This window comes from Poecilia reticulata, unplaced genomic scaffold (assembly GCF_904066995.2).
Source record: "Poecilia reticulata unplaced genomic scaffold, P_reticulata-male-v2 Scaffold_79, whole genome shotgun sequence".
Classification (NCBI taxonomy): domain Eukaryota; kingdom Metazoa; phylum Chordata; class Actinopteri; order Cyprinodontiformes; family Poeciliidae; genus Poecilia; species Poecilia reticulata.
Genome location: NW_027675177.1, coordinates 9,118 through 27,495, shown reverse-complemented (window position 1 = coordinate 27,495; position 18,378 = coordinate 9,118). Strand labels below are relative to the sequence as shown.

The following is an 18,378-nucleotide window of genomic DNA, read 5'->3' as shown; positions in this document are numbered from 1 at the left end:
GACTTGGTGCGAGCAGTGGCGCAACTACATATTATTCAGGTGGATGCGAAAACATAGATCGGCGCCCCCCCACCACCCAACCTCCCGAGGGAAGGTTCGTCAGGGTGAAGGAGCGATGCTCCACCCCCCCCCCCCCCCAGGCGAAGATACGTGAAGGGGAAGGGTAAAATTCGCTACATTTACCTCGTTATGTGCGCGAGGTGAAGGAGCGTTACACGCGCCGAAGTGTATGGGAAAACAATCATCGGCGCGCCGCCCCTCCAGACGGGGTTTTGGCGCCCCCTCTGGTGCTGCGCCCCTATGCGTTGCATACCCTGCATACCCACTTTTGCGCCACTGGGTGCGAGGCTACCATCAGGTTCCAGTCCATCCTTTAGATGTACCCAAAACTGCAGTTATCACGCCTTTTGGTCTTTTTGAGTTTTTACGGTGCCCTTCGGTCTTAAAGGCACAGCGCAGACTTTCCAGCGGCTTATGGATTCGGTCCTGCAGGGTATGCCGTTTTTGTTCGTCTATTTGGACGACATTGATGGCTAGTCCCTCTGCGGAAGAACTCATGGTGCACCTTCGGCAGCTGTTTGTTAGGCTCAGTGAACATGGCCTGATCGTGAACCCAGCTAAATGCCAATTTGGACTGCCTGCTGTTGAGTTTCTGGGACACAAAGTGTCTTCTCAAGGGGCGGTTCCCCTGCCTGCAAAGGTTGAAGCAGTTTCCGATTTTCCCCGCCTCCCTCAGTGAAGCCCCTGCAGGAGTTTTTGGGTATGATTAACTTTTATAACTGTTTCATCCCACGGGCAGCTCACCTCATGCACCCCTTGTATGAGGCACTTAGAGGCAAAAAAGGGACCAGCAGATTGAGTGGACCCCGAGAGGGTGCAGACATTCGATGATGCCAAGAAGGCCTTGGCTAATGCTGCGCTTTTGGCCCATCCATCTCCAGTTGCTCCTGTGGCTATAACAACTGACGCCTCTGATTATGCAGTTGGGGCAGTTTGTGAGCAATGGGTAGATGGTGCCTGGCAACCCCTCGCTTTTTTTAGCAGGAAACTGTGGGATGCTGAAAAAAATATAGCACCTTTGACAGGGAACTGCTTGCCCTTTTTCTGGCAACACGCCATTTCCGCTTCATGTTGGAGGGCAGGGACTTTACTGCTTTTGTTGACCACAAGCCTCTCACTTTTGCTATGGCAAAAGTTTCTGAACCGTGGTCGGCTCGGCAACAGCGGCATTTATCTGCCATTTCAGAGTTCACTACTGACATTCAGCATGTAGCTGGCAAGAATAATCTGGTGGCTGACTGTCTGTCCAGACCAAGGGTTGCTTCTGTGCATTTAGGTGTGGACTACCTCGCCATGGCCACAGACCAACTGACCGACTGACCGACCCAGATATTCTGGCCTTTAAAGCAGCTGAATCCAGTTTGCATTTAGAGGAGGTCTCCTTTCATGAGTGTGGCACAACCCTTCTTTGCGATGTCTCGACTGGCAAACCTCGGCCTTTGGTCCTTCTAGTTGGCGTCGGCGGGTTTTTGAGGCAGTTCATTCCTTTCACACCCGGGCGTCAAAGCTTCTGTTAAACTGGTAGGGCAAAGTTTGTGTGGCCGGGACTCCGTAAAGGTGTACGGACATGGGCTTTCCTGTTTGGCTTGCCAGCGTGCCAAGTGAAGTAAATAATAGCCATTGCCATCTGTGTAAACTTTTCTGGTGAATGTTATAACGTGTAATATTATTATTTTATTATATTGTTTCATTTCTATAATAGGCTCTTGTATCAGATATCTAAGTCAGTGTTAGAAAATAACTGAAACTTAAAAAAAAAAATCTCAATTAGCTTTCAGAGCGGGGACTGAACACCAAGTACTATAGCACATACCAGCTAGCATTAGCTGATATTCACTAAATAAGTAAAGTAATATTCTAATTACAAAATATACACAATATTATGTCCATCTTACTTGCGAAACGTTGTCTGTCAAGCCCTCATGTCAATAGTCCGTCGATCTGATCAACAATATCCTGCGGTGCTGAGGCATCTTTGCTGTTTTGGTCCAGCACAGCAGGAGGGTTTCGTTTGCGTCTCTTTTTTTGCTTGCTACATTTTATTTGCTTTTTGTTTCCGTCATCTCTTCTTGTTTGCTGTATTTCATTTGTTTGCGTCTCTTTTTTTTGCATGTTTTCTCTGTTGCTAAGCATTATCATTATTCTTAGCAGTAAAATAGAAAAGTCTGGTGAAAGCCAGTGCATGTCCTGTACCAGTCAAACTAAGAAAATATATATAATAGAATAATATAAATAAATAAAAAAGTTAATTGCTCCAACATAGAAATATTAAAATACTAGAAAATTATTTTTAAACAATAACGATCATGCCTGGAGGGAATAATTAATATATTTAATTTGGTAATTTTCCAAATGTCAGCTGAATGTCTGCACTCTTGAATTTTCAGATGTGTTTATTTGGTGATTTCTGTCTTAAATGATGAAAGTCTGTTAATTACTTCAGTAACGTTAACAATTCCTCTTTTTTTCTGTTTTCCTCTCCAGATTGCCTGCAACATAACGTTTATGAGAAAGATGTATAACCAGGACCAGGACGAGGTAGAACCTCTGCAGGTGAAACAAGAAAAAGAAGAGCCAGAAGATCAACATATAAAAGAAGAGCAGCAGGATCTAGAATGTCAACAAATAAAAGTGGAAGAGAAAGAAGTTTACTCCAGTCAGGGTGAAGAACAGCTGAATTAAAGAGACTGATACCTGCATGGTGGTTCCTGTTTATGAACAAACAAACAAACTGAATCAGAACAAGGAGCAGGTCATCTTCAGGAAGCTAAGCTGAGAAGCAAAATCAGAATAGAAGAAAACCTTTCTCCTGTGTGACCTGTAAAAAGCTTTTGCTTGCAAATATTCTCTTGATGCTCATATGAGGATTCACAGGTGAAAAGCTGTTTTCATGTGTGACCTGTGGAAAAAGTTTTAGTCGAAAAACGAATTTAACTCGGCACATGATGATTCACACAGATGAAAGCCGTTTTCATGTGGGACCTGTGGAAAAAGTTTTAGTCAAAAAATTGGTTAACTCGGCACATGATGATTCACACAGATGAAAAGCCGTTTTCATGTGGGACCTGTGGAAAAAGTTTTAGTCAAAAAATTGGTTTAACTCGGCACATGATGATTCACACAGATGAAAAGCCGTTTTCATGTGGACCTGTGGAAAAAGTTTTAGTCAAAAAATTGGTTTAACTCGGCACATGATGATTCACACAGATGAAAAGCCGTTTTCATGTGGGACCTGTGGAAAAGTTTTAGTCTAAAATTTAACAAGCAATGAGATGAAACATGTGGGACCTGTGGAAAAAGTTTTAGTCAAAAAATTGGTTTAACTCGGCACATGATGATTCACACAGATGAAAAGCCGTTTTCATGTGGGACCTGTGGAAAAAGTTTTAGTCGCAAATTACATTTAACCAGCACATGATGATTCACACAGGTGAAAAGCCATTTTCTTGTGGACCTGTGGAAAAAGTTTTAATCACAAACTTAGTTTAACTAACACACAGGTGAAAAGCCGTTTTCATGTGGGACCTGTGGAAAAAGTTTTAGTCTAAAACCGGCTTTAACTCGATCACATAAAAAATTTTCATGTGGGACCTGTGGAAAAAGTTTTAGTCAAAACTTAGTTTAACTCGCACATGATGATTCACACAGGTGAAAAGCCGTTTTCATGTGGACCTGTGGAAAAAGTTTTAGTCTAAAACAGGCTTTAACTCGGCACATGATGATTCACACAGATGAAAGCCGTTTTCATGTGGACTGTGGAAAAAGTTTTAGTCAAAAAATTGGTTTAACTCAGCATGAACACAGGTGAAACGCCGTAGAACTATTTTTCGTATGTCCTATGTAGAGGTTCATATAAAACAGTGTTTCTCAACCTTTTTTGGGCCAGCGCCCCCTAGCCTTTTTCCAGGTCCCTCACTGCCCCCCACCAAAGAATTTGTAGGATACTTTGCACTGACTATTATTTTATCATTAATATTACTATCGCCATTGTAGATGTTTTGATTTTTATGCTTGTTTCTGTATTTATCATCAAAAATAATTTCCCAGAGAACAATGTCATGGGAATAGAAATTATTTTCACAGGCGTCTATGAAAAATGCAATGAACATTCAAGTTAAAATTGGTAGGCCTAACAGCAGCAAATCAGAGTGGAAAAAATATTTTTATTTTGTGCCATTTTATAGTTGTTAAATGTTTCACAAAATGACCAGATAAAAAATGTACAACATGCCAGTTTAAACTTTGAACTATTTGCAAAACGACTGACTGAGCTCTGCAACATTAAAACATGGATAGAACTGTAACTACATTAATCATAGCTCTTCTCTTCAGTGTTTGTCAGTTTCTGGTGGTGCAGCTCTATGCTGCCTTCAGGAGAATGGGACATCAGAGTATCATCCATAAAATTTCACCCACATGGCATTTATTGCGCAAACCAGAGCTTTCAATGAAAAACAACATTTCCAAGTCCTTTTAATGTCATACAAATTTGAGACAGAAACATGGATTATATCTTTATATAGACCTGTCTATTGATTTATAGATTAATAGTTTTACTGGACAGAAATGACAAAGAACAAATCTGGTTCTTAATCAAATCCTAATGAGTCAAATTGAAAGTGTCATGGAGTCATCAGCCTCAAGACATTAACACTGACATGAAAAATAATATTGAAGAAATATATCAAATCTAATTAAAAACATAAATAAGTGATCAGTTCTTTACTGTTATGGTCTGTAAGATATATTTATTCTCAGTACTAGATGTGGTCTCAACAAACAAATGGCATCAACAATATTATTTCACCTTTTACCTGGAAATAGTGTATGTTTATTCTTGCCATACAGTCTCTGTATTAATTATTACTCAAAAGGTCTTGCCATACCAGTTTATTCCTCTGTATTAACTTTAGTTTCTTAGTTTATTCTTGCATTTTGTTCTTCATTCATTTCCATTTAGTTTCCTTTGATTAGCATTATCCTCTCTTGGCTTATTACTATGTCCACTTTAGTTTCTTTCCTGTTGCTACATTTTTATAATTTCAGTAATTTTCACTCATCACCTGCTGCGCTGCCTAATCGTCATGTGTTTCACATCATGTGTTGATTTTTCACTGTTCAGCGTTGGATTCTCTGTTTTTATGCCATAATTCACATCTAGTTCGTCGCTCCGTTTTATGTCCCGCTTCTCCTGTTTCAGAGTTTTGCACAATGGGCGGCCTTTTTTTTCTAAGCCCCTAAGGTGCAGGGCGGTCGGGAAGCGTATCGATGGGGAAAAGGCAGACCGACATAAACCTTTTAAAACAACGGAAACAATTTCTGCATTCTGATTATTGAAATTAAAAAGTGCTGTGTTGTTCTATCACCCCGTTTCATACCGGACCACTTACAGCACCGTGTTAACTCTATAAAATGAACGCTCTCTATCGTGGTATCACCCATGGAGGGATTTCTTGATTTAAATGGGTTCATTTTTCAGAGGGATACAAGTGAGGGTATCGGATTTTAGCTACCAGTAGCAGGAGAACGGAGCTGTGCCAAGAAGCTAACAGAAGCTAACAAACACTGAATAGAAGAAGAGCTGCCATCGATACAGTTGCAGCCAAGCATGATTTAATGTTACACAATACAGTTTTACCAAGTTGCTCAAAGTCTAAACTGGCATTGTTGTGCATTTAAGGTGTAAAGTTTACCTTCGACCAAACGCCCCGCATCCCAGCGCCCCCCTTTTGTAAAAATGTCCGCCAGCGACCCCTGCCATCCTCTGAACGCCCCCTGGGGGGCGGTACCGCCTACGTTGAGAACCGCTAATATAAAAGATGAAAACTGGAGGGCTTCTTGTCTATAAAGTGGGAAAATTGTTTAATTTTTGAATTTGTTAAATGTGATCATTTGGATCTTGTCATTTGCATATTGGAGATATAAAATATGAACTTCCAGGATTGATTTGTATTTTTCTGTATAGAGAGAATGAGTGGGGTGAATGAAATTTACTTTAATACATTTTTAATCCAAAATAAGATGTGCTGTTGTGTACTATTAGTAGATTTTCATTAATTGTTTGCAATCTGAAATTTACAGTATTAAAAATATCTTTGATAGGTTTATCTTTACAGCAAAACTAGACTGAAACTGATGTTTCAAATTATATTAACCAGTCTATATAAAAGCTTTTCAAATAAGTTAGCATGCCCTTTTACTTAGAAAATGCAATATACAATATAAACATATTTTCCTTCATTGATTGTTCTTGATTGTACAAATTATGTGTGATTATTGTCTCCAATAATTTGGTGTGTCGCTTGTCTTAGTTGTATAATTCTTCTATTTTCTGCTGTGGCTGTTTTCTGTCAAAGATCACTATCTTTTTTTAAAGTTTAAACTAATTTAATCTATAAACATATAAATATGCATTTTATTAAGTCCTTACAAAGTCATTTATGACTTGCATATCCTTTGACGTAAGCTAATACAAGTGAATGGACCGAACTTCACAAAGTGCTGTTCTGCAAAGTAGTTTAAAACCCTCCTGTTATGTTGCGGGTCAATTTGACCCGCTTCAAAGTTTAAAAATTTTTTAAAAGAAGTATTTTTTCTGCATGAAACTATTTCTATTTGCCTTAATAGGTGCACTCTATGTATAAAATGAAAATGGTTCATTTTACACATTTGCAGCCCCCCTGGGTCTATTTGTTACATCGATACTGTTCGGGTCAATTTGACCCGGCAGTCAAGTTAAAGGGTAAAAAGGTTAAAAAAATGTCCAATTCTATTTGTTTCTTTGCACCTATGAGACATATTTCACCACACACACACCACACCACACATGCATGCACACACACACCACACACACCCTAAACAATCACGCAAACCCACTCTTTCACTATTCTCTTTACTTCACTAGAAAGCTGCCTGAAAGCAGGTGTTCATACAACTTTTGACAGGTACCTTTTCTGTTCCCCTGGACAAACTCCACCCAAACTGAGTGGACACTCAGTAGAAGTGGAGGGAACATAAATACTCTCTGTAAGGGAGTCCTAAACACATTACACACTGAAGGTACATGTGATATTGTCACTGTCAGAGATTAGGTAAATGAGCAGCAGGGAAATAAAAAGATGAAACCCTGGAAGCTCTGGAACTTCTTGTTGATCATTCCAGGGTTGACTAGGATGGCAGTAACTCGCATTATAGACATCAAGTCAGTCTTTGAGCTACTCAGGCTTTGTGTAATACAGAAAATCCTTGTTGAAATGACAGATCTAAAAGGAAGGTGAGTTTTTGGAGAGAACTGGAAGGAGCTGGACCAAATGCATTTACATGCATATTTGGAGGTCCTCATTCTGACCAGAGTTTATAAGTCAAAGGACGAGTCAACAGCCAGTCTAAGGGATGCAGAGACAGGCAGGGTAATATTTCGGGCCATAATGTTTCTGGAGACTTTTCTCCAGAGTAATCCGATTTGACAATCGATGGACAAGACAAACTAGCAGCTAATAGAACAGTGTGGTACATATGGGTTGTAACTTTCCCTGTTCTATAACCCAGGCCCTAATGTCACAGTAGATTGAAGACTTGTGGCATTCATAAAGTTCACCCCTGGCATTCAGAAGGCATATATTGCCTAAATGAGTAGCGACCCTACTCATTTAGGCAATATATGCCTTCCACACAGCTAAATATGGCATAAAATCTGGGCAGCATGTGATGAAAAACCCAGTTTTGTTTTGAACACGCAGATTTAAACTGGAAAACCAGCTGGAGGATCATCTTCAGGACTCATTTGTTGTGTAACGACGCTCTACCTGGAGAGGAGTTCTTCACAGTGGTTAAGGATCTGCTTTCTCGCCGGTTTGCCTTCCATACGCTGTACATCAAGCTGTATCACCCTGAAAGGCTGCAGCGCTACTGGAACCCCGAGCCGTACCGCATTCTGGAGTGGGTGGGGCTCGGTTTGGTGGGGCAACCGCGCTCCTCCTCTCAATCCCTTACTGTAACCCCTGCTCCCTCTCCTTCACTCTATCGGCCAACCACCTCGTCTTCTTCACCCTCTACTTTATGGTGGCCGCCGAGCTGATAGGAAGGCACTACCTCTTGGAGATGCGGAGAATCTCCCCGCAGCTCTACGCCGTCTCCCCGGCAACCGAGTGCTGCACCCGGCCATGCTTTTCCCCGGCAACGCCTCGCTAAGGGTGGCGGACTTCCTGGATGGCTCGATCTGCTACAAAGGGAACGCCAAGGATATGGTTCTCTACCGCAAGGCCAGGACCACTCTCGGAGAAAGAGCGCACAGCGTGGAACCCAACCTCGTCACGCACATCGGGGCCTATTCCTCAGTCAGACCCAACCCATCCAGCCCAAACTCCTCTAAAAAAACACTTCACTGCAAAAAGTGTTTTTTGGTCTAGTTTTTGGTGCAGATATATTGGTACACTTAAAATAATACAAGTTATAAGTAACTTTTCATCAAGATAAAGTGGCTTATTTTAGCTCAGTAATTTCTTAACATTCCTCTGGCAGATTATTTGACTGATAACATAGGAAAAATGTCTTGGTATGCACTGAAACAAAGAATTGAGCTCCAGCTTATAAAAAAAATGTAGTTAATTTGTTACATATAATCACAGTAAGTTTTCCAAACTATAAAATAACTTAAAATATTTACGTGTATTAACTTAATTTGATTACATGTAACAAATTAACTCTTTTTTTTTTAGTTGAATCTTTTCAGTGTAAGTGAACTACTCCTTTTTTTTGTCAATATTAAGGAATTATTTTCTTAAAACGTGCACCTATTTATTGCAGAAAATGTACTTGTGAGCTAGTGTGGTCTTATTTCAAGTGTACTAAGATATTTGTTCTAAAAATGATTGTGAAGATGTGTTTTTAGTGTTGGGTTCACTTTTTTCTGTCACATCATGAAGGCAGAACATGTTGATTTTTGGTTTGGAAATGTTAATGAATGTTTAGACAGGTTTACTGAGTTTTACTTTACTTTACTCACTCTTTTCCACCTGAGTTGCACTTTTAGTTTGAGCTGCCTTCACCAGTTTCTGTCTTTTGTATTAAGTTAGTTTTAGGTGGGAAAAATAAAATAAAGTAAAAGCTGCCAGTTGCATAGAAAGCAATACAACTGAATGGGGTGGCTTTAATTGTTTTCCATATTTAAAAACATGACAAAGGTGATTAGCTTTTCAAATGGGTTTTGGTATTTTTTATTATTTTTCCCAGATTTTTGGATACGTATGATTGCTACGGGATGTTTTATATTCACTTTAAAAACTGACAAATTTTTCTAAAATCATACTATAATTAGAAGAAATGAGGTTGTGGGAATCTGTTAAATATCATCTACAGGCAGCAGGTCATCAGGAGTTATTTTGGCTTGATCTGGGTTTTTAATTTGAAATATTTCCTTAGGTCAGTTGGCCCAAAAAGTTAACAATGGCAAAGTTTAAACTTATGATTTTAATGACAACTTCATTTGCAAGGACCACGCCACAAAGATATATGATTAAAGATTTATTGATGAAGGGATGAATGATCTTGACGTGGTCATTCTGAGAATAATGGCGAGTTTGAGAAGTGAAGATTCTGCGTGGGGGTTTGGTCTTCGGGAAACGGCAAATTAAACCTGTGTCCATTTTGTTTTATAGCCTTGGCTTTGCAGATTTATTTGCTTTGCTTTATTTTTAAAATTGAATGAGAAAAAAATATGTATCTCCTGATGCTGGAAATCTTTGGGAATCTGTTCATTTAACTTGTTCATTTTGAGCTGATGATTTGAACACAGAACCTCTTTGAAATATGATTAAAGTAAAAAAAAATGTAGTTATTTAAAAATTGGAATAACTAGAAGAAGAATATTTTTTTGATTTTCTTACAGTTTGTCTGCAGACTGGATGAGTTTTAAACATATCTTTACAGTTTATATGTGTTTGTCCAACATGTTTCTGGTAAAAGTTTTATAACTGATTAAAAGGAAGCTATCTTAAACAGCAGATGTTTTCAGACTTAAACTGCTGTCAGAATGCTGTAAAACCAAACATAGCTGTATATTGTACAACTATATAAAAGAGAAACACAATTTTTTAGTGAAAAAACCTTAAGAGAATAATAAACCCAATTACTGTGCAGGATCTCATCTCATGTTTCCGTTTCTGTAATTAGATTTGTCTTATAAGCTTTACAAAGCAGAGCAAATCACCGATTTCACTGATTCTTTAACTGATGTTAGTGGATGCATGAATGCCTGTACTTCTCAATCTGCTGCTGAAGTGACTAAACAAATAAGATAAAACTTTACCTTTTCACAAGTTCTTGGATTAAATCACTGCTTTTATTGTGCAGAGGCAAACAGAGGTGAATAGATCTGATGTTGGGCTGAATTCCCATTACAACCTGTTGAGTTTTTCTGTCTTACTGCCCAAGAGTCCTGGTTTAGCAAAGGGATTGCACCAAAATGCTGAACTTCAATTGCCACCAATCCACTGACCCCTCAGTGTCACTGAATGTGCCTTAGATGTGCTACCCATGGACTTGCTTGGTTATTTTTTAACCTTTATGAACCTCAAGTGAATTATTCATTTGTTACTTTGAAGACAAATGGGTAGATACAAGCGGCCATTTCCTCCAGTGAAGCCGCCGCTAACCATTTACAAAGTAAGCTAACTGTTAACATGTCCCACTCGGTCATCAAGGGATCCTCAGCTTCATGGACTCAATCCTCAGTTTGATGGTAGATCACCTTAGTATATCCATAATTGATCTGCTGCCCGCTCCTGGCACGTTTTTTTATCCCTGACATATTTCAAGCAGGCTTTGAATAAGATTTCCGTAAAGTAACTTACTTTATAACAAACACAGCGATTTCAAACATGGCGCTCCTGCAGCCTACTCGTCCACTCTTGCCCATCATCAACAGGTCGGCGCCAAAGTAACAGGCCTCAGTCAACACAGAGATGATCTCTATTGGATCCAGTGGCGATTCTAGACCTAATTTAGGGGGGCTTTAGCACCCCGGAATAGGGTTGCCATCCGTCCTGTAAAATACGGAGTCGTCCCATATTTGGCCTTTGAATGTGCATCCTGTAATGAACCGTACATGGTGTCGGCCCACATGGGTTTGTCTATTTAGGGCCCAGGTAGGCCCCACGTAGGCTGTGGCCCTAGATGGGCAAACCCATGTGGGGCCACCATGGAGCCCACAGACAAACCTTTATGGGACCCATATATCAGCCCTCCTTTCCCCCACATGGGGCCCACCAAGGCATGCTGGCAGGGCTTAAGGGGTAAGCTTGCTATAACTTTGTGCAAAGGTTTATCACAGGACTTTAAGAGTCTCAGGGTTGCTTCCTATGTTAAAACTAAGCAAAATGAACATATTAAAAGTATTCACAACCTCATAAAAGTTTTGGCACCCTGGTCAATTTTGATTTTTATGAGGTCAGAAACAACAGACATTAGGTTGTTGTTGTTGTTGTTGTGCTATTAGCTAGCTGCTAGCTAACTATTTTGCTAGCAACACAAGATAACTGAAAAGCTTCTTCCCTGTATCGTTAATGATATCAGTCATTCTTCAGCATTGCTTATGCAATAGGGGCAGATCGCTCGTCCAAAACGAATCAACTCCATAATCGATATATGTCAGATCTTCTATTTTCCTTTGCTGTATAATGTACATTGCATTTATTCCAGTGTTAGGCAAATGTATCTTGAAGGAGAATATCACTTAAATTCATTAAGAATTAATTTAGAATTTAAAAAAACTCATCCTGAATTACCATGATAGACATAATGTATGTAATAAAAGTGTCATTAATGAAGGGGAAAAAAGTCGATCCAGACTTTAAGTACGTTTAGGGTCTGGTGAGGATGCAATTAAATATTTTCCCAAAATAATTAAAAAAAAAAACAGTTAACCAAAATAAATTTGTAATCAAAACTTTTGGAATTGTAATTATTTCCCTTTTTTTCTTTTTTTTTTTTACAAAAAGTTTTGTTTAAAAATTTTTTTAAAATTAAATAAGTAATTTTGTCTCGTGAACTTAAAATGTTATTTGCCAAACATAAACTTCTATTTGCACACACCAGAAATCTTTTTGTTGTAATTTTAGGCCCTGCCCATAATGTCATGTAAGAATCACAAGCAAAACTTTGAGTCACAAACAAAAACATAGAATAACAAGAAAAGATTCCTGACAATAAGTTTGTTTTCCAAATGATTTTTTCACTTCATGAGCAAAAATGTGTGATTTTAATATTTTAAAAAGTTTTTAAGCAAAACCCAGAAGGCTTTTCTCATGGTGACATGCATTAACAATTAATTTTTTTCTAAAAAGATATGCTGTACTGTTTCTAACTTTCCACAATAAATACAACAACCTGTATTACGTTTATTCATTAAGTTAAGAGTACTATTTAATCCTGTATGTCCAAACCAACAAATATGTACGGGAAAGAAAGATACAAGATAGTGTATTTTACAAGATAGTGAGCTTAGTAGTAATAAAAATAAGTTGGTTATAAGAGAATTGTTTCAGAGTTAATCGGGAGATATAGTTTTTGATAGTATTTTTAATTTTCTTAGAAGAACGAGGAGGCTATGAGCTTCTTATCCATACTCCAACCTGGAAGGTGGCGGTAATGCACCTTAAAGTTGTTTGCCAACCGCCATAAAAAAGACGAAGAAGAAGACGAGAAACAAGATGGCGCATGGTTTGTTTTGTTGAATTTTCGAGAGTTTGTATAAACGAGTTTATCAACAAGCATTTGACTGCTGTTGAAGAAACATTCACAGAGTTTAAAGAAATCATCAAGAGGAAGAGATGGATGATCAACGCAGACTGCTGGATTTCTCCCGGAAGCCCAAGATAATCTTATACCGAATAGGTAAGAAACACCAGCGTTTGGATTCAGGTTAAGGTTTGAATGTATGAAACTTTCTGCATGAGGGTCATTATAGTAACCGTTCCCCTCCTGTATAAATGTTTTTATATCAGATAAAAGAGCGCAAACATCACAACTACGCTGTGAGAATGGCTTATTTATGTAGAGAGAAAATGGAACCAGTTATCTTTCTTAGGGCTCTCCTCCTTTAACTGCTGAGACTTACTTTCATAAACAGGAGAAATATGAAAACAATTCAGCAAAAGGCTAGTAAAGCAAGTGTTTCACGCAACATGGCTGGTGTCGCTGTAATAGACGCAGATTTTTTCCTGTAAACAGGATACAACAGGTTAAAATAACGAGGCAGACACAACTCCGTATTTCTAAAATCCTCCTGGAATCTGTTCTGTTTATTGTTTCTATAATGAACAGTTTCTTTTTATCCTTCCACATAAAGGCACAGCTGGTCTTTATATGAACCTGTGGCCGACGGGTGCAAATGCGCAGCAACAGAGAAAACAACCAAACAAAGAGATTCAAAGAAATGTAATGCAGCAAATAAGAAGAAATGACGCAAACAAAAGGCAAATAAAATGTAGCAAACAGCAAATAAAATGCAACAAACAAAAAGAGACGCAAATTAAATGCAGCAAACAAAAGATGCAAACAAAAAGTGCTGAAAACGGAAGTGCTCCAGACCACTAGAGGGAGTCGAACAAAAAACAGCTGTCCAAATTTAGGGTCAGCATCCTTTAAAACGGGTGTTGAGAAACGCAGCAATGGCAGCAATTTTTTTATTTTTTATTTTTTTTGCTGTATTACACAAAATGATTTTTTACAATGTTTTTCGGCGAGAATGTTGATGTATAGATCTCAAATATCTGCTAGGTGCATCAATAAATCACTTAATTGCAATATTGCTCACGTTTTCGGAGATGTCTGCTCCCGCTGCATTAACAGCCAGCTCCCCTCGCCAGCTGTCAGCTGACCGGGCGCTCCATGTTCGGTACACCGAGAGAGAACGCACGTCTCCCGGCAAATCGTTTTAAAAACTCCCGCTAGTTTTCCCCGATGAGTGGAGGTGGAACACAGATATTAAGCCAGGTAATAGTTGTAAAAAATTTGTTTCACTGAAGTATTTATTCCTGAGCAAATGGGTTTTACTGATTAAAGTTAAGCCTTCAAACATAATAGCTTTATTTAACTGTAATGTCTTACTTCCTGAGATCTAGAGAGTATTTGAAAATGAATAATTTGCTTACATTCCTTGCTATAAATGTTTAAACATTTTAGAATCAAACAGATTTCTTTTTTAGTATGGAACAGCCTTTATCACAAAAGGTGAAGAATAATACAGAAAAAAGAGTAAAAAACTACCTTCTAGTCCGTTTTTTTCCTTAGCACTCTGTGCTTCACGTTGTCACGGTTGCTAAGCAACATAACGCCGAGATGGAGGCTAGGCAGCTAGCTGAAGGCTACAGCTTCTCTCTTCTGGTCGTCCATATTCGTGGCCTTCGAAGGACCCGTCTTCCGCAGACCGGGCCGTTTCTCACATAGACATAATAAAAGGACAGACGCCTAATGGACCGCTCTCGTCTTATCAATACATATTTATATAAATATAGACAGAAATAAATAATGATTAATACTGAATAATATTAAGCTATACATGTTTAGCGCGCACACACACACACACATAGGAAACCTTCAAAACAAAAACGGGAGATTTGGGAGGTACCTTACTTTGACAGAGTGAAGTTCATAATAGCCATTGCCATCTTTGTAAACTTTTCTGGTGAATGTTATAACGTGTAATATTATTTTTATAATGTTTCATTTCTATAATAGGCTCTTGTATCAGATATCTAAGTCAGTGTTAGAAAATAACTGAAACTTTTTTAAAAATAATCTCGGTTACTTTCAGAGCGGGGACTGAACACCAAGTACTATAGCACTATACCAGCTAGCATTAGCTGATATTTCACTGGTGGACATATATACAGTAAAGTAATATTCTAATCACAAAATATACACAATATTATGTCCATCTTATTTGCGACACGTTGTCTGTCAAGCCCTCACGTCAATAGTCCGTCGATCTGATCAACAATATCCTGCGGTGCTGAGGCATCTTCTGCTGTTTTGGTCCAGCACAGCAGGAGGGTTTTGTTTGCGTCTCTTTTTTTGTTTGCTACATTTTATTTGCTTTTTGTTTCCGTCATCTCTTCTTGTTTGCTGTATTTCATTTGTTTGCGTCTCTTTCTTTGTTTGCATGTTTTCTCTGTTGCTAAGAATTATCATTATTCTTAGCAGTAAAAAAAGATAAGACCTGGTGAAAGCCCAGTGCATGCTGGTCCTGTACCAGTCCCTAAACTTACAGAAAATGGACAAACTGTCAAGATTCTGGGTTCTTGGGTTAGGAATTTTTTTTAAGTAAAGAAACAAAAAATTTCTTTACATGAAACATGAAACTGAACTCAAAGTTCAAAGTAATAAAAATAAAAAGTTAATCGCTTCAACATAGAAAATACTCGAAATAATACTAGAAAATAATTTTTAAACAATAACAATCATACCTACAGTGAATAAATTAATCAGAAATATTTAATTTGGTAATTTTCCAAATGTCAGCTGAATGTCTGCACTCTTGAATTTTCAGATGTGTTTGTTTGGTGATTTCTGTCTTAAATGATGAACGTCTGTGTCATGAAAACTGGTATAAGAGTGTGAGATCTGTCCAGGTACACGCAGAAAACGGAATAAAGGCCTGAGAGATAACAGCAAATCTTGTATGTTGATTTAATGATGATTAAGAGAAACAAGTATAAAATATAATACATCTGTAAAAGTAAGAACGTCTGTAATGCATAATCAACATATATGTACTGTCTTTTTGATAAGTTAGAATGTTATAATACATTAGAGAAATTTAGGTTTGTACCTTTGAGTTAATAATAACAGCTTGATTATTGTACAATGATCATTGATTATTAAAAATAAGAGATGTGAGGAAGAGTCATACTGAAGTAATAAGTTGATAAAGTAACACATTGATTATGTTTTGTGATGAATTACAATGACTGAATGAAGAGAGACTTAAGATTGTAAGAAACAGAATAAAACTGTGTGGTAATGAGTACACTGAGCAGGGTGGGGTTGCTGGGGGAACAGATGGCCAGAAACAGATGGCCAGTGGAAAATTGATTATGCTTTGTGATGAATTACAGATGGCCAGCGGAAAAAAGGGGAAGTACCGGAGAGTTGCTGTAATGAGGCATAAGTGAGTCATAAGGGAGGTGATGGTTGGGGAAGGTTGGGACTTTCCACAGACAGTGGGACGGCTCTAAAGTCACGTAGCCCTGCCCCGTAGACAGCCCTGGGTTGAGAGGGTATAAAAACCAGAGGATAGGGGAGGAAAGACGTTCTTCGTCCGCGGCGCAGAAGAGGAGCCAACAAGAGGAAGCAGGCTAAAGACCAGCAGAGGACCGCACCCCGGGACCAAGGGAAGCTCAAGACTTCACGCCGCCAAGAAGGGACGAGTTCCATCAGCCCCGACCCTGGTTCCTGATCCGACCAACTCCTCTGCCTCTACCCAACATTCTCAACTCTACTGCAGCAGACTTGGAGAAGAGACAGAGGTCATTTAAAGACAAAGATTCTGCACGTTAGAAGGATAACGAACAGTTCTGCTCTGCTTCTCTTCTGAAAGAGGACTTTGCTCTTCCGGGGCAAAGACTTTGGCCAAGGATATTTGAAGATTACAGCTGCCGAGACCAAGTGCCATTGGGTATGAGTTGACCTGCCTCTCCCCCCAAAGTCTCGCTCAGTAAACTCAGTGACACAGGTTAGGGATAGGAATGAAGACAGGATGTGATTGATTTTAAATTGATTTTATTATATTCTTACCGATTTCATAATCTTTGGAAAATAAACCTGCTTGTCATTTGCCCCTGCTAAAGCTTGCTTAATAAAGTTATATTCTAAAATACTAATGAGAATTGTGGACAGTGAATTTAATTGTGTCATTTTTAATCAGTATTGGTTTTGCTGATTGTAGTAAAGAAAGCATACATGATTCTAGAGATGTGGTGACTTTGTGTTTTCCTCTGGTGAGTGTTGGAATAATGACCCTGGGACTTAAATCTAAGTCACTAAATCCAATCTAGCCGTTAACAAGTGCCGTTATTTTAGGGAAGGAGCTACCGTTAACAGGAGTGGTTGTAGGGGTTATGCAGTTGTGAGGGCTACTCAGCTGATTGTTCCTCAACTGAAAAGGGTCATAACGTCTGGATCGAAGGTAGTTAGAGCTAGACGAGTCCTTTCCGCTCCCAGTTTGACTAGATAATGCTCCATAAACTATCTTTAGGGTAATCTCCAAGTTATGGGGATTTTCCGGACCTGTTAGACAGAGAACTGGGCAGTAGCAAGTCCAGAGGAGTAGTGAGGCGTAGGCGGGGCTGACTACTAAAGGATAACAACATCTGTTAATTACTCCAGTAACGTTAACAATTCCTCTTTTTTTCCTGTTTTCCTCTCCAGATTGCCTGCAACATAACGTTTATGAGAACGAGATGTATAACCAGGAGAGGAGATCCAATCTGGACCAGGACGAGGTAGAACCTCTGCAGGTGAAACAAGAAAAAGAAGAGCCAGAAGATCAACATATAAAAGAAGAGCAGCAGGATCTAGAATATCAACAAATAAAAGTGGAAGAGAAAGAAGTTTACTCCAGTCAGGGTGAAGAACAGCTTGAATTAAAACAGGAGACTAATACCTGCATGGTGGTTCCTGTTTATGAACAAACAAACCAAACTGAATCAGAACCAAACAAGGAGCAGGTCATCTTCCAAGAAGCTGCTGAAGCTGAGAAGCAAAATCAGAAAAGAAGAAAACCTTTCTCCTGTGTGACCTGTAAAAAGCTTTTTGCTTGCAAATATTCTCTTGATGCTCATAAGAGGATTCACACAGGTGAAAAGCCATTTTCATGTGGGACCTGTGGAAAATTTTTTAGGCGAAAAAGTGATTTAACTCAGCACATGATGATTCACACAGGTGAAAAGCCGTTTTCATGTGTGACCTGTGGAAAAAGTTTTAGTCACAAACTTAGTTTAACACAGCACATGATGATTCACACAGGTGAAAAGCCGTTTTCATGTGTGACCTGTGGAAAAAGTTTTAGTCGCAAATCTCGTTTAACACAGCACATGATGATTCACACAGGTGAAAAGCCGTTTTCATGTGGACCTGTGGAAAGAGTTTTGGTCAAAAATTAATTTAACTCGGCACATGATGATTCACACAGGTGAAAAGCCGCTTTCATGTGTGACCTGTGGAAAAAGTTTTAGTTGCAAATCTCGTTTAACACGGCACATGATGATTCACACAGGTGAAAAGCCATTTTCATGTGGACCTGTGGAAAAAGTTTTAGTC

General features: G+C 38.9%; 1 protein-coding gene and 1 long non-coding RNA gene across 3 annotated transcripts in view; both read left to right on the top strand.

Annotated features, from left to right (window-relative positions):
• LOC145550542 (uncharacterized) overlaps positions 1-9,277 on the top strand; it is a 34,774-nt gene extending 25,497 nt beyond the window's left edge. Inside the window, exon 4 of one of the 2 annotated variants that reach the window (XM_081604437.1) lies at positions 7,800-9,277. In XM_081604437.1, the coding sequence (XP_081460563.1) occupies positions 7,800-8,137 (338 nt within the window). In that variant the 3' untranslated portion in view covers positions 8,138-9,277. Of the gene's footprint in view, positions 1-2,544; positions 2,573-7,799 lie in introns of those variants that run through there. The other variant, XM_081604438.1, reaches the window with a different exon arrangement.
• Positions 9,278-12,634: 3,357 nt separating this feature from the next.
• LOC145550543 (uncharacterized) lies at positions 12,635-18,162 on the top strand. The gene is made up of 3 exons (XR_014086430.1): positions 12,635-12,951; positions 16,176-16,735; positions 17,488-18,162. It is a non-coding gene; the product is annotated as an uncharacterized LOC145550543 (long non-coding RNA).
• The last annotated feature ends 216 nt before the right edge of the window (positions 18,163-18,378 follow it).